The following is a 23,429-nucleotide window of genomic DNA, read 5'->3' as shown; positions in this document are numbered from 1 at the left end:
GTACAAAATCTGTTTACTAACAAAACAAAAGTTAGCAAAAAAAAAAGTTTCAATATACACAATTTTTTCCAAAGCAGCTTACAATTACAATGATTTACCTTAGAGCTGTACTGTCATACTCTCTGTTGCCACACAAAACGAAACCATAGAACAACAGATCTTGGCTTTCAGCATAAAATTCTAAAGTATTTAAGAGTTGTGGCCACAATGGACCTCCATTAGTTCACTTTTCATCATTGGAAAAAGGGGATCCTTCACTGAAGGAAGATGTGTGGTTTTCCCTGACCACACAGCAAATCACAATGCCATTAACAAACAATTCAGAATGCATTGGGTTCATGGGTTAACTGAGCATTATGCTCAATAAACAAGCCACTATAGATTTAATTAAATGACATTCAAAGGCATGGATTATGACCAAGGGAATTAATTGATTCGCTGACATCAAGGTAACAGAGGGTAAAGCATTAGGTGGTCATGCACCGAAGCTTCCAAAACAGGTGGACAGCAAACCCTGTCCCCTATACCAAAATGTGCCAAAACACTAGACTGTGCAGAAACTTACTAGGGTTTTTAGCAAGCTGGAAATTTAATAGCATCTTCACGGTAACATGGGACAGAATCACCACAAATTTTACCAATTTAAAATACTCAGCCATAAAACACAGCAGGTTAATGGATGACATGTACTACATATGACTTTAAATTTCTGTCACGTGTTCTCTAGTGTTTTACTGACAAGGAAAGTCATTGCATGATTACTTAGCAAACCATTCTCTTCAGAGAAATGTATGTACTTTCGATATACACTCACCTAAAGGATTATTAAGAACACCTGTTCAATTTCTCATTAATGCAATTATCTAATCAACCAATCACATGGCAGTTGCTTCAATGCATTTAGGGGTGTGGTCCTGGTCAAGACAATCTCCGGAACTCCAAACTGAATGTCAGAATGGGAAAGAAAGGTGATTTAAGCAATTTTGAGCGTCGCATGGTTGTTGGTGCCAGATGGGCCGGTCTGAGTATTTCACAATCTGCTCAGTTACTGGGATTTTCACGCACAACCATTTCTAGGGTTTACAAAGAATGGTGTGCAAAGGGAAAAACATCCAGTATGCGGCAGTCCTGTGGGTGAAAATGCCTTGTTGATGCTAGAGGTCAGAGGAGAATGGGCCGACTGATTCAAGCTGATAGAAGAGCAACTTTGACTGAAATAACCACTCGTTACAACCATGGTATGCAGCAAAGCATTTGTGAAGCCACAACACGCACAACCTTGAGGCGGATGGGCTACAACAGCAGAAGACCCCACCGGGTACCACTCATCTCCACTACAAATAGGAAAAAGAGGCTACAATTTGCACGAGCTCACCAAAATTGGACAGTTGAAGACTGGAAAAATGTTGCCTGGTCTGATGAGTCTCGATTTCTGTTGAGACATTCAAATGGTAGAGTCAGAATTTGGCGAATGAGAACATGGATCCATCATGCCTTGTTACCACGGTGCAGGCTGCTGGTGGTGGTGTAATGGTGTGGGGGATGTTTTCTTGGCACACTTTAGGCCCCTTAGTGCCAAATGGGCATCGTTTAAATGCCACGCTACCTGAGCATTGTTTCTGACCATGTCCATCCCTTTATGACCACCATGTACCCATCCTCTGATGGCTACTTCCAGCAGGATAATGCACCATGTCACAAAACTCGAATCATTTCAAATTGGTTTCTTGAACATGACAATGAGTTCACTGTACTAAAATGGCCCCCAGTCACCAGATCTCAACCCAATAGAGCATCTTTGGGATGTGGTGGAACGGGAGCTTCGTGCCCTGGATATGCATCCCACAAATCTCCATCAACTGCAAGATGCTATCCTATCAATATGGGCCAACATTTCTAAAGAATGCTTTCAGCACCTTGTTGAATCAATGCCACGTAGAATTAAGGCAGTTCTGAAGGCGAAAGGGGGTCAAATACCGTATTAGTATGGTGTTCCTAATAATCCTTTAGGTGAGTGTACATGGATACTACATGGATAGTCTTCCACAAGAACAGCAAACAGCACTCTTCTCTGTTCCAACATGTAGCTCAATAATTGAAACTATAGCCTGTATACATGTTGGATTGTGATAAAATGGACAGGCATAAACAAACAAAACATGAAGCTTTGAAAAGTCTAGGTATTATTTAAAAACTGAATTTATTTGAAAAAAATAAAGAAGATTATTGCTTCTTAAGGACTATACCCTTTTGTCTAGGTACAGTGCTTTGAGTCAAATTGCTTTGAGTAAATCTGTGTGACTAGCCTTCTAAAGATAAGAATAACAATAAAAAAAAGTCTTCACAGAGTTATTTTTGTAATGAAAATAAAAATTGAAGTAATAAAAAACAGGAAAGAAAAATACCCTGGGAATATTCTGGAAGTATAAGAATGCAAGGAGAAGTTAATGGCAGGATAAAAGGAGTTAGGGAGAGGAAAAAATTAAGTGGACAGAGTGCAAGAAACGAAACTAGTCCTTAAAGTAATTAAAGTGATTGCTGTAGCAAGGCTGTATTGAACAGAAAGTCAGTAAAGGTTACAGCTAATCCCTGTTTAAAAGACTGCTATTTTATTATTATTTTTTAAATTTTCATCCTGAAATAGTGAGTCTCATCTGCTAGGCACCTGGACATTATGAGATGAACAAGGTTTTAATAGGAACAGCCTATGATTACCATCAAAAGAGTGTCACTATCTTTCAAAATCACATTCATGTATACATGTATACTCATCCACCGATCATTCACTGCATCCACCGCATCCACCGATCTGGGGTACCCTTGTCTTGTGCCTTATGTTTCTGGGAATATGCCCCCCCGAGAATGTTACTATATGGAGTGATCAGGTAAGGGGTTGAGGGGGGTCACAGTACAGAAAGCAGCAAAGACACAGAGCAATGACAAATGAAATACAGGCCACAGTTGTAGACTTTGCAATCAACAATGGCCTAAGTGTAATGGCAGATAATCAAGAGTCAAGCCTGATTTGAGTCAATCAACAGTCTCATCAATAATCTAAACATTCAGGAGGGAAAGACATATAATTGTATGTAATCAAATAGTATTTCTTAATTGATTTATGGTATTGACCAGTTCAACTTCTTCTGTACTGAATTGTATTTAGTACGTAAGATTTAAGTGACAGCAGTTTTCAAACATGAAGAAGACTAAAAGATTTGCAATATGGTGATAGCAAACAGTGCCATCAGGCTAAAGGAGATCCACAGTACAACGTCAACTCTGTCAGCCTCTACACAGTAAATAAGGTGTTGAAGAGAAATATTCTAAAAATAAAACAATGTTACAAAGTAGATTTTGAGAGGAATCGTGTTAAAGTGAAGGAGTGGTATCAGAATTTATAGGTGAGGCCTCATATGTGTATACAATGCTTTAACTTCAATATTTCTATCTTTCTATCAAAAAAGCCAGTGAAGTCCATTATAATGTAGTATAACAGAATTCATATAACTTTGGTGCAATGTTTCATTACCAACCGCAATGAATTTTATTACTCTCCAGGGTTGCTAATATCTGTCCAATATTACCATTCCCTAATACCTTGATTTTTTATTTATAAAGCTGGAGAATTAAGTTCTCGGGCTTTTCATTTCATCATAAGAAATCTGGTCAATGAAGTCCATCACACTGTACTGCCATCTTGTTATGAAGCACTGCTGCCATTTATCCTCAAGCAAATGGTGCCCCTGTCTCTAATGCCCAGCCACCCAAACTGTCATTTTGATTGTGGTTTAAAAATGAGAACTAGTGGGACCAATTCATAGCCAGGCATTCACTAATGAACATTTTCCTGTTCACCTGCTAACTTCATTCTATTTCACAGTACAATTCATTTCACAGACAGTGATACTTTTGTGCAATATAATCATGCTCAACCCCTAAAATAGGGATGGCCAATCTTATCCACAAAGGGCCGGTGTGTATGCAGGTTTTTGGGATAACCTGTAGGTCAGCTGTTCAAACCCAGGTGTGAGGACTCTTCAGCCAATCAGTCCTCTAATTAGTAATCTAATTAGGGAGTTGCAGCGAAAACCCACATACACACCGGCCCTTTGCGGATAATATTGGCCACCCCTGCCCTAAAACAACATACTCGATGTGATATAATTCAGATATTTTGAGTTTAAATATGAATAAAAAAGGAATAATTCAAGTTTTTCATCGAGAAGTGTTAGAAAGGGAATTATAAACGTAGAGACTGAGATAAACATAATTAGTAAACAAAAATATTAAGGGGGATCCCCATGGAAAAAAGAAATTCTAAGACAGCCAACCCCCCAACCCCAGCATTTAGATGGGGTCCTTGTTTTATGAAAAGCAGAATCCCCCTGCTCTAAAAGAGACACTTTCAAAGGACTAGTTTTATTTACTTTCACTAGGGTAAGTGACACAGAGGAAATTCACACAACTGTGAGGGATCGCTGGGGATCCCCATAACTGAATATGATTATATGCAGACTGTGAATCAAAAAAGAAGGAAAGACACCTAAATATAAAAACTCCTGAAAGCAAAATGATTTTACAAAAACTGATTACACAAATCCACCCACCCATCCATCCATCCATCCATCCATCCACGCTCGAATAATTTATCCTGCTAGCGTCATAGAGGGGCCTGGGGCCTATCCCAGGAAGTTCAGGGAAGGATGCCAGATGTCCATCTTTTGAAAATACATTTATCAATTTAAGTGTATGTGCATCAAAACATGTATAAGCGCATGGCTTTATTTTAACTATAATGATTCACACAACCCACTTTTTTGACATCTGCTCACTATGACTGGAATGGCTACTCCTTAAAAGCAGCAGTTGATATAGGGAGACCTCCAAAGTATTATGGCCTTAAATAACAACCCGAAAGAAGAGCATTTGTGTACCCACACCTCTGATAAAGCCAAGAAACACACGGCACTTAAGCGAATTAAACAAAGTGTAATGCCTTAACCGAAAACAAATCCCGCCCGCTTTGCATGCTGGTAGCTAAGTGCCTATTCGTTCAGGTTCCCTGGAATCAGTATAAATCCCTGCAATAAAGTGCTAAAGATATCCTTGAGGCAATCAAACATCCACTGTTATAATTAATACCCCAGACTTGAGCTGATGTGAATTACACAAACCACAGGAAAAAATTAAGACCTTTTAACCAGAAATCCTGTCAATGAGTGAGAACAGCACAGTGGGTTAGGGTGAGAGAGGGATTCTGTAAAATTTGAGCAATACAGTCAACTTGGTATTGCTCACTTTTATAGTTCAATATATTAGCCTGCTCCATATTGTTAACCAGTACCAATGGTCAGGGGCGTCGCTAGAGATTTTGGGCCCCATGAAAGCATATCATATTAGGCCCCCCAGTCCAAACCAATCCAGTTATTTTCCTTATTTTTTAGGGCCCCTGTCACTCAGGGGCCCTTGGAATCGTCCTAGCTTTCCTCCCGCTTACGGCGCCCCTGCCAATGGTACACAGGTATCTTGCATTTTAATGATCCTTACCCTAAGAATGACTATTTTAAACCTATTCACTTTTTCAGTCTGTACCTTTTTATTTCTATATTATAAGTATAACTCTTCTTCAACCTTTTAAAGTGGCCTTCCATGGGACAACACAGTGGGTCCAACAAATATGTACCTAGAATATTTACATGTTCATTCAAAAAGCCACGCCACAGTGCTAACTCTCATGTATCTGGCATGACACTCACACTTTCAGATTCTCATGTTCATGCAAGGAATCTTATGTGAAATGTATTTCATCCCATTATAAACCTTTAACTAGCTACATAAAAGCACTGGGGCAGTTTGCAAACTCTACGGACTATTTACAAGGTAATAAGACTGTTACATGTAAATGCATGTTAATGTGTGTGCAGACGTGTCAAATTGAAATCTCATTCCAGTTGACCAAAACTAGCAATCCGGCTACCATGACTATGAACTTCAGAGTAACTTCTATATGAACCCATTTTTCTAAATGCCAGATAATTATCTGATTTTATACTATCCCTTGGTGACTCAATTTTTTACCCTGCAACTGCATATGAATTTCACTATGTTCACAAGTGTCTGTAAAAACTTGAAACGTGAAATATTATCATATGTACTGCATGTCCACTGTAGTATATTAACAGAATATTAAATAACAGCGAGCAGCATCTGACAATAAGGACAAGCGGAACAATAAGGAAAGCAGAGAATAGCACAAATTCAATAACACATAACAGTAAATATAACAAAGATCATATAGTACCACAAAAATTGTATTGCAAAAACAAACAGCAAATAAGTGTGCAATTGACTAATAGTTTGATCCACGGTAGGTTATGCTTAGCCGCTATTGGGGAGCCCAAGAAAGGATGACTGCAGCTTTATGTCAGATTGCAGCCCCTCCCACCCCAAGATTTCCCTACTAGCATCTAGCCTCTGTCCACTTTGTATAATGGCGACAGAATTACAGCCCTAATGAGCAGTTCTGTTAAGTTTGCTACTCTAGTTAAATCTATTAGGGATAGGAGAGGCAGATGGTGGGCAAACGCAGACGGTTACACGTGTGGAGCTCCCGCACCCCACTGAAATTTCATTCATTAACATTCCAGTGCTAGGCAGCACAGATGTAAGGACAGGGGGCGGAAACACCCTCAATTCACCTGTGTGCACACAACCCACAGAATTTTTGATTTTGAAAGAATTTAAACTTTAAAACTCACCAAATGCTAATGGTGCAAACTAACTCTTAATGAAACACATTTAGAGAAATACATTACATGATGATTTTTTTACATACTCTAGATACGACATGATAAAAATAAAAAGGAAAAACCATTATACATTTTTAGACAAAAAACACATAGGGACTTTCCCCGTCACTATGGGAAATCCTCTATTTGGCATGGAAACAGAGGTTAACAAGGCCAGGTAATCACTTTCAGATGCCTGTGTGGGGATTAGTCACGCACTGAACTCCAAGGTCCTACCAAGTCCCCAGCAGGAACCTTACTCACTCACGCATCAACACTACATTAATATTTACTCACTTCTATGGATGAGATCAGAATACATCCATTGAAAACAAACAAGATAAGCAGCAAATTAATGATTAAAATATTGCTGATCAGACTCCATGAGGTTTCATCCTGTTGGATGCATTTCAGTTTCATTCATTTTGTGATATACAGGTACATCTCAAAAAATTAGAATATCGTGAAAAAGTTCAATATTTCTTGACATTCCTTTCAGAAGGTGAAATTCATATATTATATAGATTCATTACACATAGAGTGAAATATTTCAAGCCTTTATTTCTTGGAATTTCGATGATTATGGCTTGCAGATAATAAAACCCAAAATTCACTGTCTCAGAAAATTAGAATATTGTGAAAAAATTCAATATTGGAAAGTCATGGTGTCACACCCTAATCAGCTAATTAACTCAAAACACCTGCAAAGGTTTCCTGAGCCTTTCAATGGTCTCAGTCTGGGTCAGGAGGCTACACAATCATGGGGAAGACTGCTGACTTGACAGATGTCCAGAAGACAGTCATTGACACCCTCCACAAGGAGGGTAAGCCACAAAAGGTCACTGCTAAAGAAGCTGGTTGTTCACAGAGTGCTGTATCCAAGCATATTCATAGAAAGTTGAGTGGAAGGAAAAAGTGTGGTAGGAAAAGGTGCACCAGCAACAGGGACAACCGCAGCCTTGAGAGGATTGTGAAGCAAAATCCATTCAAGAATTTGGCGGAGCTTCACAAGGAGTGGACTGAGGGCTACAAATGTAGCATTCCTCGTGTCTGCCTTTCTCTCTCTTCACTTGCCCCTTGTGTATATTACCAACCAGCTGGAGAGTGCAGTGTTAAGGGAACAGCAGCCACTCCTGAACCAGGGACAACGTCAGAAGCATCTTACCTGGGCTAAGGAGAAAAAGCGCTGGAGTGTTGCTCAGTAGTCCAAAGTCCTCTTTTCAGATGAAAGTAAAATTTGTATATCATTTGGAAATCAAGGTCCCAGAGTCTGGAGGAAGAGTGGAGAGGCACAGAATCCACGTTGCTTGAAATCCAGTGTGAAGTACTGAATGTAACATACACCTAATATACACAAACACACACACACACACGACTGAATATGATAAATTAAATGACTTTTACAATTACTGTACCTGCAATAATAAAATTATTTTATAGACTGCAGCAAAATGAATAACTAAATGTTTTTAGTTTTTACTATATTATTCATTTGTTGTAGAATGATGGTCATGACTTCAGTCATTCATATATACAAATCAATGTCATACGATGTATTCCTGCAATTTTAGCACAGACCCATACAGAGATGCAAACTGTGTATTACACAGGCATTGGCATAAGCACACACACTACACTGGCTTGTCAGAGCACCAGTGCAACCTGTACTACCGTGGAGGTTTGCCTTGTGAGCTGCCATTAGGCTGATAGAAACTGGCAGCTGTGCCCCGTTCAGTTAGCACCATGTTACACTAATTAAAAGAATTCCAACATCTGCAATTGAAGAACCTGGGAAATTGAATGCTAATGAAAGGGGACCAGCAATGGTCTGCATTTCAGAAATGGTCGAGGGAGCAGCCAGGCTTTTACCTTGCACAAATATGGCTATAACTGGTCACAGGGGAAATCCACGATCATGAAGAAACATGTAAATGAAACGAGACAGTGTTATAATTAAATGTGAGATGGAATGTGCCCTTAAAACAATGTCTACAAATGGGAAGACAGGTACTGTTTAGGAGTTTGGGGAGTTTCCACGCCCCAGAGGGCAGCTATGTGCTGAATATGAATAGGCAGCATTTTTAAAAATCACAACCAGGATTCTATCTTTAATGCAAATTTAGATACAAAATCACTGAGAGGCTGTGTCATCCAATAAATGACACTGACATTCTGGACACCTAAAAATGGCTGATCATAAAACATGTTATTCCAGGGTCAAATTGCGAGCGCAAATGAAATTAGGGCCATAAATAAGAATCCTCAAGGTTGGCAGGCTGAACGGCATTTTAGTGGAAACTGAAGCATGTTTATTTTAAATTAGGAGTACTGTATGTTATGCTGAACTTGACGGGGCACCAATACTCAGTTACTACTGAACAAATATAGGTCGCCACTTGAGGTAAAAGATGTGTCACGATTCATTAATGATAAACAAACTGGAGATCAATATTTCACTTGTGTTATTCATTATGTCCCTTCAGTAGTTCACAAAGGTGTCATGCCCCGCTCGTCTGATCCTCCCGTGTGTCACGCCCCCTCATCTACCCCGTGTGGAATCCCCATGTTTACCAGCTGTTTCTTGTTGCTGTCATTAGTCCAGTGTATTTAAGTCTGTATTAGGTATGCTTTCTCCAGTTCGGTCATTGATGTTGCTAATGTTATTGTGTGTTTTGCAGTGTCAGCCCGGAATAAACCCAGTTCATTCGTCTCCACGGCTCCCTTCGCCTGTTTCCTGTTCTGGACATGGCAAAGGTTTAAAGAATTTACAGATATAGCAACAAATTCAGTAACTGCTTGGGATAAAAGTTGCATCATGATTCATATATGATGAACAAATATGAGATCAATATTTAACTTGTGTTATTCATGACTTGTTCCTTCACTAGTTCTTTCAGTAATTCACAAAGATTTACAGAATTAACATACACTAACAAATATAATAACAGCTTGATAAAACACATCATGATTCATAAATCATTAATTAGCATGAAAATGGTATGTACCTAAGACTTAGCTTATGGTTAATTAATACATAAGCAATAGCATAATACTAAATTATGTGTAGCCTATCAAGTAAAATAGTACCGCTGAACTCTATGTAAGCAGTTAAAAACAATTCTCCAAAACATAAAATGAAGTTATCATCCTCAAGCCAAGTTCCCAATAATGGATTTGGCAGGGGTTAAAGTCACTCAAGCATAGTTGTTTTTCTTGAATTGCACAAGTTTGGTCTGTTACAAAGTAGGGTGGCACTTAAAACAGTTACTCTACTGTATGCAGCCAAGCATTATTTGAGGCACAGTTCAATCAAAGATCCCCTTTGTCTAAGGGACTTTCTTATAACCAGCAAAGAACCATTGTTGAACTCAACAGTTAGTACAGTAACAAGGCAGGGAGTATTGCTTGGCGCTGAAAGGACACTGAACCCACTCCATCTTCTTACCCAGTGGAGCCAGGGGCGCCTGGAACATACTACATCATGATAATAGGCCAAATTAAAATTTTAATCCCAGCGTCAAAACAAAAAAACTAATTTTATGTCCTGCTCTGTCTTGTAAAGTATCAGACCCAAAAATGCAGGAATTCAGAGTGAAGTGAAGCCCAGTGATTTTTAACATGCTTACTGATACTGTTCATCTTGGATTTAGTTGTAACTCTGCTGGTGATACTTTCTTTGTCCAACATTCTAGAATCACTTCCAGTTCTTATGGTGAGGGAAATATTTTCTTTCAACAGTGTGGGTGGTCAATATCTGCGAAAAGGTACATTCCGCTATCATAATATATGGACAGAAGTCTGGGTGCCCAGCTAACAGTCATAGCCATTTAAAATCAAGGCTTCCTTGAGGCAAGAGGGAGGCACACCTCCTCCTCATTTTTGAAAATGAGGACAGGCTCAGCGTCATGTTGCACGGTACCGTAAAATGTCCCTGTCACTGACACTAATTCTGGGGGTGTGGGGAAGTAATAAATTGGGTTTGCAAGTGGAATGTAATATTGGCACTCGCACCCACACTATAGAACCTCTTCCTGTCCCTTCTTGCCCACCGATTCCACATACCAAGTAAAACCTCCCAGTTACCCTTGAGTTATCCCCAGAAATGTCTGCCTTTCTCTCTCTTCACTTGCCCCTTGTGTATATTACCAACCATCATGCAGCAGCAACAATGTCTCACCTTGCCAGGGGAAATATTGTGTCTATACAAAGAGGCACAACATGAAGGATTAGAGCTGGAGAGTGCAGTGTTAAGGGAACAGCAGGCTCTGTGCTTGTGGCCCTTGTCTTCCTCCCAGCAGTAGTGGTCATTAAACCCTTAGTAGAGCATTGTGCTTCAGTTCATTTTTCTCCCTGAGTGGTGGTGGCAGCACTTTTTCACTGGAGTTTGTTCCCCCACATACTCACAGCAAGTGAGTAGGTGATGCGTCACTGTCAAATGTAAACTCCTGCTACAGCACTATACTCATCAGCAGGATACTGGTGCAACTTTTAAATGTATAGTCAAGAAAGATTTAGATTCTGAGATAGCAGTGTGTGTCAATAAACTTAAGATGGTGTATGGCTCTTCCATGAATGGAAAGTTCAATCCATTGGCTGGCACAGTAAGGCCACCCAAAACACCAATTGCTCCAGTGGTTGGGACCATGCCCCAAACTTGCTCTCATCTGTGTGTGTGTATCTCATGAATATTAAGATGCAATAGGCAAGGGGATGAATAAAGTACCACTATTCTACACTGGTAAGTATTAACATACAGCATGATGCCAACAGTATACAATACTTAATTTCCTTCTCTGTGTATATCACACGTGTTTCTGGTTCTACCCAGTCTGGCCATTAAATTCTGAGGGTATACACCCTCATAAGTGAGCATTTTAAGTGACCTTACAGCTGCATTACTCTTTCCCAGCTGCAAGGTGACCTCACACACTGCAAGTTACTCTGATGGCCCCCTACCACTGGGATGCTGAAAGCCACATCATATGGGGGCCCATTAATGAGACCCTCCATGCAACAGTCACGCATGCACACATGCATGCGGGCAGAGAGCACCTCTTCTTCTTCACACACAGAACTTTGCTACCCTCACTTCACAGCTGCCACTATTCAGTGCAGGGTCCTTTATTACAGGTCAACAGAGCAAAAGGAGCAATAAAGGACAAAACATCCCAACATCACTGAGCCCTGCATTGTGCTGTGTGGGGCACCAAGGTCCACAACTAAGCATCTGTATATGCTATCAGCTGCTAATGTCAATGTGACACACTGAAAATCTTTTGCACCATACTTATTGATCCTGTTTGCAATTGCCTAAAGACCTCTGTAAAAGATTGCTTATGTGCGTGTGACAATGTAATGCAGGAAACTAATGCTGTTAAAGCCTATTTCACAAAATCTATCCATATAACAATGCACTGAACATTTTTATTGTGGCACAATTTGTAACATAGAACATCAGGGCTGGAATAAGTCCACTGCACATTGTAACTGCAGTTTAGCTATGGAAATTTTAAAAAGGAATCTAAATTCATAAGCAAAAATCAAATCAAATCAGCAATACAACTAGTACAAAGCACAAGAAACATTTTTATGATGTGACAGGGTGCCTTTCTACCAGAGTTGCCAAGCTATGATTATTCTTTCATTTGTTCATTCATTTACTCTGTATGGGGAAGGAAAATAAAACAAATCACATAGACTTGTCAGCTGCTGACACAGTTATCATGCATTTAATTCTTTATATTGCAGTACTGAATGAGCCATTGTGGAGGTTAGACAAATTCCATTGTCATACTACAGCATTCCTTTGTTGCTCCCTCAAAGAAAAATAAGAACTTTGAGAAGGAGAAAAGTTCAAGTATTCAAAGCAGATGAATCAGTAAACTGGTGTGTTCACAGTTATGGGAGTGATGCTGTCAATCACAGGAAAGCTCAACTCTGCTCACATTTTGATGCTGGTTGCCTCTCCAATATTAATAAAATGTCTTGCAGTATAGATACCATTCTCCCCAAAACAACAACAACAACAAACGTAGACAACAGATGGTGTGGTCTTGAATATTTATACCTAATTTAGATTTTGGCAGATATCTAAATACGCCACATGGGTAAAATTTGATATTTAACAACTCCAATAAGTTTAAATCTAAATGAATCAAAGTGTTAAACAAGCAATGCAAACCCACAATAAGATATAAAAGTTATAATTTAAGAAACCTTTCAGAATGAGCCATGTGCATGTAACCAAAATGTTATAGGTTCTTGCCCCAGAAGAGTATGTATATACTAAATGCTTACAGAGCTGGCTTCTTCCGAAAACATAGTTTTAATGCATATGAGCATTTCTGAATATAGAATTACTTCTTCATTAATTTACAGACACTATATTCCTTATGTGAAATCCAAAGACAGAATACAATATATTTAGCAGAAGATCTCCATATGCCATTAACAAGTTTCAGCTGTGATTACCAAAAAGAACAAAAGCTCTGAATGTTTATAAGCTGTCTAAATGCTAGTAACTGGGAGACTGCCTTTGTGCATAAATCTCCCTTTACGAAATGAATCCCACATTCACAATGGGAAATTACAAGCAATTTTAACTAACTGTTATTAATAGAGCTGGAAACTAAATTACTTAAGTCAAAGTGTAAAACAGTAAGCTGTGCGACTAAAATCATTTGCTACTAAACAGCTACATTTTAATACTAAGCTAAAGCAGAGTGTAGAGTCAGGCCCAGACAGGCATTTGCAGGGTACAGATACCAAGCTGCTCTATGCTTTCACTACAACATAGAGGCTTTTCAGATTAGTGTGAGCCCTTTATGTGTGTCTGTGGTATTGACAGTTTCTGATCACACAGTGCCAGGACTATATCTTTAGCGTTGCTTTTATAATAAGGTTACTTATATGTGTGTTATCGGTATGCACACAAACATAATTGTACACTGTATGTACAGATACACAAACACATTCTACACATATAGAGAGGCATGTAAAGGTACCACTCATACAAGAAGCAGTTCTCAGACAAGTAACCTGTTTCATGAGATAAGCTAGTTAAGACATACAAGTCTCTTGCAGGCACACAGTCACACAGTAAAACAATGGGTTGGAACCCCACCCCATAAAAGAAAGCTTCAGCTCCCTGGTTGGCAAAATCTACCAAATCAAAATTTACCAAGAAGGGATCTATCAAGCTTGGACTCTTGTTCCTATTTCGTACCATAAATAAGAAGTATTTACTTATAATTAACACTGCAGCTTATACCTGCCAGATTTGCATATACCTCAGCTACAATTGCATATACATGTGCCTTCCATCCGAATAGACACAATAAGGGTAGAAAGGATCTGAATTCCAACTTTCTGAACACTTATCGTGGGTGATAAAACGTAAACATCCCAGTTGCACAAATCAAGACCCATAGTCTTTTTCCAGACAGGGAGGTCAGAATGAAGTTCAGGAAAGGGCAGAAGGAGTCCCTCACAGGCAGTAGAATACCCTTAGTAATTTGAACCTCGCAGAGCAAACAGCTTTATCAGAGCCAGTATTGTGAAGTACCCATATTCTAAACACAGAGTAAGATTTATGTTACATTTAAACAAATGACAAGCAAATGACTTTGGTAATTCATGCACATGTAAATAATTATAAAATATTTCATAGTTACAAGCTAAAAAATGAAAGAAGCCGTTACCAAAGCATACCTACAACTAGAAAAACTTTTAATTAATTAAAAATTTAAGATATCGGAATAAGTTTGCATTTTCGTTTTAGAAATAATTTCATTGACATTAACTGACTTAAAAAATGTACAGAAATGCCAATACACATGAACTGTATTGTAATTAAAGTCCAAAACAATATATGCAAAAAATTAGCATTTATATTTTCGGCCCAGTTATCTAAAGGCGAGCAAGGACAGAGGCTGCAATAATTGCAAATAGAAGCATGTAAGAATCTGAAATCGTTGTGTGGAGTACACATGGGACATAGCCCTACCTCAGCACCGAACAGCTGTAATGAAGGCAAACAGCTGCAGAATGTGCCATATTTAACTGCCCATGCGAAATCCCAACAGGAGGGATGGTAGTGCTGTACACGCATGTCCAGTGGCTTTTTCAAACTGGCACCAGCAAACATGTGCAAACAGATACACGCACAAAAACGGACATGCAGATATTCCAATAGTATAAATTCCATGCTTTTCAGCAGCAAGACAGCTATCACAGTAATCTCAATACAGACAACACTATGTAAACATCCTGATTTGGAAGTAAAAGGGTAAAAAACTGTGGCAAACTAGTTATCATTACAAAAGGAGGATAACCCAGCTAAAGATCTAAGATATTAAACATTAACTCAATATTGTACTATTATTTAAACTAGTTATAGAACATGATGACAAAATTGAACCTTTCTTGTAATTAATACAGTACTTAACTGTTGATACATTAAAATGTGTTTAGTTTGACTAAAGTGGCAGTAGTCATCTTAACCGGAAAGAAAATATTGCAGAACTTAATGAGAACTGAAAGAGAATTTGGCCCTTCTAGGTTGTCCCTTCCTCATACTTTGGATTCCAGGCTCATGTACAAAACAAAAATGCCATCAAGGATACATCCCACCTCACAAAATGTTAAGAAAACATATACCGTGGTACATGACAAATTAACCCAAAAATTGCACACGTGATGTTTGACTTAGTCAAACTCCTTGTCCTTTAGTCAAACAACACTTTTGAGTAAATGACAACCAATACTGAAGAGTTAACATAAATTATGACTTTAGACGACATTTTACCTTGTGCAAAGGCCACACAAACACATTGTTGGGCCCCTGAAATATTCTACCAAATGAGCCCCAGAAAAAAGGTGCCATTATCCAAGCTCATATGCTCATGGGTCCCACCTAGTGTGCGGGGGTCTGTATGTCTCCCCCTTTTGGGCAGCCCTGCCATACACTGAAATATAACCCGTTTTTGAAATTCCCATATATATCTCATAAATTTGACATATATTATATAGTTGACTGACAACTGTGGTGTTGTACTTGTGGCCGATTTTAAATTACAATAACTCCAAAGAAATGTGATTTACTCTTTTTGAGGCTGGCAGGTGGTTAGCACTGTTGCCTCACATCTCTAGGACCAAGGTTTGAGTCTCCACCATGGATCTATGTGTGTGGAGATATTATGTTCTCTCCATGTTATCACAGGGTTTCCTTTTGATCCTCTGGTTTTGCCTCACAGTCCAAGAACATGCTGAGTTTATCTGAGGTTACCAAATCAGCCATAGGTGTGTGAGTGTGTTTGTGTGTGGATTATGTTTGTTTTACATTGTGGGGACCAAATGTTCCCCACAGTGTATTAAAAACCTGTTATTTTGACATTGTGGGGGACCAAGTCCCCACAAAGATCTGTGAATGCAGTCAAAAAAAGTAAAAATGCCAAAAGTCTCATTTTGTTTAGCTACTTATGGTTATGGTTAGTGCCCTGCGATGGGCTGGCCCCCCATCCAGGGTTATTCCCTGCCTCGTGCCCATTGCTTCCGGGATAGGCTCCGGACCCCCCGCAACCCAGTAGGATAAATGAATGGAGAGTCCCCACAAAGATATAATTACAAACCTGTGTCTATGTGTGTGTGTGCGTGCATGCGTGTGAGTATGCTTTGCTTTGGGTTGGTGCCCCATCCTGTGCTGTCCTCTGCCGTGTGCCCATAGCCTCTGGGATAGACTCCAGACCCCCGTGACCCTGAATAGGACAAGCAGTTACAAATGGATGGCCGTTTTTTTTGGTAAATAGGGTCAGAGGTACTACTGATCAAAAAGTAGTAAAAAAGCACAAACATCTTGTTTCTCTCCATGGGTGTGAAAAATACCAATTTATAGCAACCTTGGTTATTTAATATTCTGTATGTTGTATTGGTGTACTATTTCAGAACCTCTAAATATCACATGAACTTCTGAAAACAATAAGCACCCCAGCTGAAATATTCCTTGATCATACAGACAGTATGGTGTTTTTTTTTTCTAATATTCAGATAAGGCTTTGGGCCCATATACTGCAAGATATTAATGATATTCCCAGGCACATATCAAGTATTTTAAATTTTGGAATGCACAGAATGTATCAGTTTAAAGCCTTATATTCATATCAGAACACTGTCATCTCATGAGATAGCATTACCACCTGAAGGACCCAAACAGATAAAAAGAGCAATAAAAACATAATATAGGGCATTCAACAAATTATGGTCTCAGTCTAGCTAAATTAAGTTAGCATTTTTACCCTTTTACTTACAATTTCTATGTCTTGGATATAGAAAAGTACAATATCAAGAGATATAGATTGCTAATATGAAAATATTTTATTCCAGAACACATGACCCTTGCAAAATCTCCTCCAATGCAGAGAAAAACATCCAGTAAAACCTGTTTGTGGCAGTACTTGTCCCTGCTTAGAAAGAAACTTCATATCTTAAAACATGGCAATGATATAAATAAGTCGCACGTCAAAGACAAACCTGTGTGCTTACTTTCTCTAGCCCACTGGTGATACACCTCCTGCATGTTTAACTAGGATGACCAGATACTGTGCTAGGACAGGGTTTGTAAACTACCATTTCAATTAAAAAGACCTGGATGTCACTTAAGCACTGAGCTCTTGCTTCGTGCTGATTGGTCAGTCTCCTGTAATCATGTACATATCACTAATGTTAATGTGAGACAACGGTACGAGTCTTTCAATCAAAGAAACAAACCAGTCAACGCACAAGAAGAACCTAACTCTTTAGCCAAGCACAAGAGCCTTTTAATTTTAAAGTAGTTTGTAACACCTTAAGTAGCTCAAAGTATCCTCCCTGACATGGATTATCTAGTCACTCTATGTTTAATCGAAAGTCAAGTTACTAAATGTCCTCTAGCAGACTCGGTTAGATGTTCAGCATTTCAAGATACATTTGGGTTAACTGCCGTCCCGAGGGAGGCAGATGTGTCTCGGAAGGCCAGCTTCGTTAATCCCTTAATCGTTTAACAACAAAAATAATGTAGTGGCAACACGCATTTAAATTCTCTCACTTGTTATGTAATACAACTTCTCAAATACAACTTAAACTAACACGATCAGTCTTATATGCTAATGTGGCTGGAAATTGTTAAATTAAGTGTTAACGATTGCCATGTTAAATTGTGATGGAATTTGTATAGGTCAATTTAAAAGTCTAAATTCATATTCATACATATAAAAAACTCATAAGATATGTTTAAAATATAAATTATATCAGCCTATTATTCATATCAAATGTATGTGACGTATGTTGCAATTTGTATGTGAGCCTGCGTTTATAATTCCATCTCTCAACATGTGTCCGGCTCGTACCACCACCAAGCGGAGAACCTCTTACCTCTTAAATGCAGCTTCAGCGCGTTCCTAAAGCGGGCATATAAACGCAGTGCCAACCAGCAATACATGGAAACAAGCATGAACTACAGTGAAAAGGTAGCGTAATTACCCCTGTATGCTGTGATCTGTACTGTATGACAACTGCACATTTAAAGATTCATTAATTTCTCGAAACTACAAGACATCGACATTTTTTTTTCAGATCACTAGGCTAAAATGCAGTTTTGACATAAAAGTATTAATAGCGTATGTGCAGGAGAAAGGTGTTTCTTGAATATTGTTCGCGGTTAAAAAGTTCTCTCTTTTTAAGAAACGGGGCAATGGAATTGATGAATCATGCTAATTGGCTTAAACACTATGAAATATTATAAAACGTTACAGAAAAAAACAGTTAAAGCAGTTAACAGTTAAGGTAACATTAAAACTAATCACATAAAGATGGAACTGAAAATGAGAATTACAATAAGCATTACTGCATAATACAGCATATCTATTAAACCGAACTCCCTCGATTTGCACGTTAATGTGATAGGGATGCTATGATCAGCATCTTTTGTATTCCAAGTTTATGTTTAATTCTACTGCCACAGAGTTATACCTTACTGGTGAGTAGAACAGGCAACATTTTTATAATTGATGTAATAAAGGTCGAAGAGACACAATAACATTTTCAGAAAGAAAGGAAAAGGGAACATTATAGTGACAGCCGGTATCCGCATAACACAAGTAAGGACAATCTTTATTTTCTTGCATTTCAGTAGTGCCACTCTCTGTGCTGCCCTGACAGCGATAAAACACCGTCCCGATTAATCTGTTCGTAATCAGTCAACACACGCATAGGAATTGAATCGCGTATTGATACACGTGAAATGACCAAAACCATTTAAACATGTAGTACATAAAATACGTAAATACTTGGGATGGCTGCAACTTTGTAACAATAATAAGTCTGCATATTAAGTGTTGAAATTGTAGTTTAACTGGAGAATAGTGTACTTTAAAATTGGAAACTCAATGAGTCTGGACCTTTGTTGACACAAGACCGTCTTAAATAAGGAAATGTGACTAATAAATAGGCATTATGCGTAATGACAGTTGAATACCTGTCACTCACCTGACTGTGAAGATCTCACACGAAGCACAATTAAAGTCGAAAGAAAGCCGAAGCAATACAGGGAAACGGCTAGCTTCATTTTGGTGAAGGGCTAACTCCTTTAATTTACATGTCCAGTAAAAAATGTCTTTCCCGACTGGAAACGAAATATGACAGTTTTAAATTAGAATTTCAGAAGACTGCTTATTTTTCTCCACGTGTCTTTCACCCAGCTTGCTTTTCGAAGAGCTACAGAAGTTAAGCCAAGACTACGATAATTTCCACAGCGTATGAAGGTTTGTGTAGATCTCAGCACTACACACATGCCATTACTCTCCACAGTTACGCGCCTGAGAAGCCGCCTCGACCCTGGATGCCACATCCCACGCCTCTGCTGATTGGTCTAGCTCAAAGTAAGTGCATTCTAGCCACGCCTTCCACTCCTCCTTGCCCGCGTTCATTGGCCTCTAGATGCTGCCAAAAATCTCTTGCTTTCACTGCACTGTTAGAGCACCTGTCCTGTAAAATAGCAATATGTTTAATTTCTGATTGGGTCTGTTACGCTGAATTATCACCCCATGTTAAAATACGTATACAACACAATCATATTCTAGTATTTATGAATGTTTAGAAAACAATTGATATCTGTATTATTATCCAGCATCATCATCATCATCATCATCATCATCAACAACAACAACAACAATAATAATAATAATACATCACGTAACAGTTAAATAACAATACAAAATGCTCGGCTAAAAACCGCTACCCGAGTTGACATAGCCATCATGTTGTGTTGCATGGTTTTTCAGGAGAAACAAACAAACAAACAAACAAATAATGCCTAATTATTCATAACCATTAGAGGTTTTTAATTCTTTTCATACTTAATTCATGTTCTTGCAATTCTTAACTTTCACCAACAGAGGGGGCTTCCAAACCACCCAGGTAATATTCAGATGAACATTAAAGCTTTTATGCAAGAACTTTAAATAACTATATACCTTAATTTGGTATATATTTCATATTGGTAATATGTAAGTGATTAAAAAAATTGAAACAATATTAAGAATGCATTTGTTATAAGATATAGGCCTAATAAAATAAATAAAGGTGATTTTGCAATTAATTTTTAAAATTATTTTGATAGATTGCTCCTCTGAAAGTATCTTTAGCCTATTACATTTGTGAAATTTATGCTTGCGATTTAGAAGATGAAGTAGGCCAAAATGTTCTAGAGTTCGATAAGGCTCCCCAAATGGCAGGCCATTTGTAATTTTAGATTGACGAAGATTAAGACGGTTTGTTTAATGGATATGATTTACCTGCATGATGAGCATAATGAAACGAGACCTGAATATCTGGCCCATTATAATATAAAAAAATGCAGAATTCATACTCTGGCGGAGGTTTATTACACCCCGTAGAGTGTATTTGTTCTTCTTCTTTTTTTAATCTATCCCGGGGTTTATGCAAGATGCCATTATGTTAAACTTATCATTCAAGGGACTATTATAGGAAACCTCGGCAATGCAGGAGAGGATTCAAATACAGCACATGGTATTCTGGGTTAAGTAATAACATCTGTTCAAATTGATCAAACCCTAAAATTAAAATTAACTTATGTGCTTCCCTATTTTTCGTGTCGTAACAGCGATAGTTAATGTTTTATTGATAGTAAAATAACCAAGTATTGAAAATGTTCGTTCCGCTTTATTAAAGGCCTACACGCGCATTTTAGGGTTTCCTGTTACATTGTTTTTTTTCAGCAAAGATGTATGAAGTAAATGGCTGTCCTGATCTGCAAACAGAACTTAGTGAATTTTGAAAATTCTAAGAGCATTTAATGGTAAAATTATGAGGGTCGTAAATAACTCATGACATTCTGTTATTTAGCTTGATATTTCTACACATTGTACACAAACCAAGTAAGGTCGTAGACGTAGTTAAGGTGTGGTGATTCAATAAATATTAAAAGAACAATATATTATCTTTTAAATTAAGTCCTAATAAAAATTAAAATGTAATGCTATGACAAAGTCCTCTAAAATTGTAATAGTCACTATATTTAGATGACAATTTATGTTAACACTTGACATCAAGAAAACTAGAAAAAATAAATCAAGAACTAATGATGTGTGAAATCCTGGTTACTATGGGTTTTTTTTTCTTCTTACCTGATCATTTTAACAACTGAACAGGAAAAGTGTGATAAAACACAATTGAATAAAACGTTTTTGTAAATACGAGAACCGAAAACTGACCCCCGTTATTAAGAGTACCCTACATGGCTCAATGTCTAACAGTTCAGTTAATCCCATACGCAATACTACTGTGAGTGCTGTAACGTTTAGGATTTACGTCATATTACATATGGATGAATTAGTATTGCACTAAACTGGGAGAACTGCAATTTGTAAATATCTGGCCTTTCTCTGTTGTTAAAAACGGTTACTGTCATCAGCTGAGCGTTCTTCCAAGGGCATACAATGTATGCAAGACATAACCGCCAAACGCCAGCATTTAGATAGATAGATAGATAGATAGATAGATAGATATAGATAGATAGATAGATAGATAGATAGATAGATAGAGAGAGAGATAGAATAAAGGTGCGAATTAGTTTCCTGTACAGTGAAGGCAGTCTCCACCGAAGTATTTCGTCATAACTGATTTATTTATTTAGATGATTATCTCAAAATTTTTACAGTTTTAACCCCTACCCAGCCCTAACCTTAACTATTAAGAACCACACAAAGTTCTTTTGGCATTTTTAGTTTTTTGATTGCAGTCACAGATTTGTATAAAATTGAGTTTCCCTTTGTGGGGCCCGGAACAATGATCCGTACAACGTTAAAATATCACATTGTGGAAACCAAATGTTCCCATAATGTCAGTAATATCAGCAATACACATTGTTATACATGTAAATATAATATTTTAGTTATTGACATACACATTAGGACCGTTTGTGTTTTCCCTATTTGAGGGGATACATTGGATTACGTATAGTTTGGAGAATGTATAATAATGGCTATAATTATAATGAACGCTAGATGTCAGTATACAACTATGAATTTAAATAGTCTTGGCCGTGTATTTTCTCGTATTATGTTACAGAAACCGCCTCATCATTCTACAATGACGTTTTTTGAGATATTGTCTAAAGTCATGAAGGTAACATTTTGGATGCCAAAATGAATTAATACCTCCTCTCTGGAGTCTTCAGTGTAGCCTTTACATTACATATTCAAACAAAGATTGTGAGAATTTTTCCTAGGGCTGGAGCCTTGCTTAAAAAATAAATGAAAAATATATGTCTAAGTATTTGTTAAATGGTGGAAAGGGATAGTGAAAATGCATAAAAAGAGAGAATGAAATCTTTAAGTATACCAGTGAACATTTATGTTCTCATCCTATAAATGTGTTCTGCTTAATTGTTTATGAGTATATGGGTATTCTAGTTTTGTATTCTTGCTCGTTTGAAATTGTACAGTGTGCATATTTTCTTTTAACATATATGTGCAGATGTGTCAATCTGAAATCGTTTTAGAACTTAAATGGAGATTCCTCTGATTGCCTACAACATTGTACCATGTGGGGTTTTTTTTAGTTTCAAGATGACAGGATGCATTCCACTCCAAATGACTATTTCCACTACAACAGTGGCTGTTAAACTGCTTCTAACCCACTTTGTACTGTATTTCTCTTGCTTTTAAACCCACTTCCATTGTGATGTAAGATCACCTCTCGGAAAAATCGCCCAAGGTTTGACTGATGAGTGCACCTCTCATGATATTTACATAAATGTGGGAATACACCCACATTTTATGTTAACGTCAGCCTGCACAAAGAATGTATGAGATTAGGTAAGGAAAAGTTACCTAGTGTTTATAAGACTGCCTCTTCATAGATTATGCTGGGAAAATGTACAATTACGCCCAGCATTTACAGTTAGACTGGTGGCAGGAAGATGTAGAATCTTTAGTTAAATGTTGTGGTCACACTGTGTCATTGTCAATGTGATACAGTCTGTTTTAGGTTGGCAGGCATAAAGAAAACATCTGAACAGGTTACTCAAAGCAAAAAGGTGCCATTTGTTTTCCTAACTGAAATAAATGAAAGCAGTTTGACCCTCTA

At 38.0% G+C, this 23,429-nt stretch overlaps 1 protein-coding gene across 4 annotated transcripts in view; it reads right to left on the bottom strand.

Annotated features, from left to right (window-relative positions):
- The window catches only part of LOC111851594 (receptor tyrosine-protein kinase erbB-4-like), a 198,291-nt gene extending 178,659 nt beyond the window's left edge, over positions 1-19,632 (bottom strand). For 2 of the 4 annotated variants that reach the window (XM_072715254.1, XM_072715263.1), the window contains exon 1: positions 19,308-19,632. In XM_072715254.1, the coding sequence (XP_072571355.1) occupies positions 19,308-19,386 (79 nt within the window). In that variant the 5' untranslated portion in view covers positions 19,387-19,632. Of the gene's footprint in view, positions 1-7,953; positions 8,059-19,307 lie in introns of all 4 variants that reach the window. The other 2 variants (XM_072715265.1, XM_023826641.2) reach the window with 2 other exon arrangements.
- Between the last annotated feature and the right edge of the window lie 3,797 nt (positions 19,633-23,429).

The sequence above is a fragment of the Paramormyrops kingsleyae genome, chromosome 1, assembly GCF_048594095.1.
Source record: "Paramormyrops kingsleyae isolate MSU_618 chromosome 1, PKINGS_0.4, whole genome shotgun sequence".
In the NCBI taxonomy this organism is placed as follows: domain Eukaryota; kingdom Metazoa; phylum Chordata; class Actinopteri; order Osteoglossiformes; family Mormyridae; genus Paramormyrops; species Paramormyrops kingsleyae.
The sequence above is the reverse complement of the archived record's forward strand: the minus strand, read 5'-3'. Positions and strand labels throughout refer to the sequence as shown.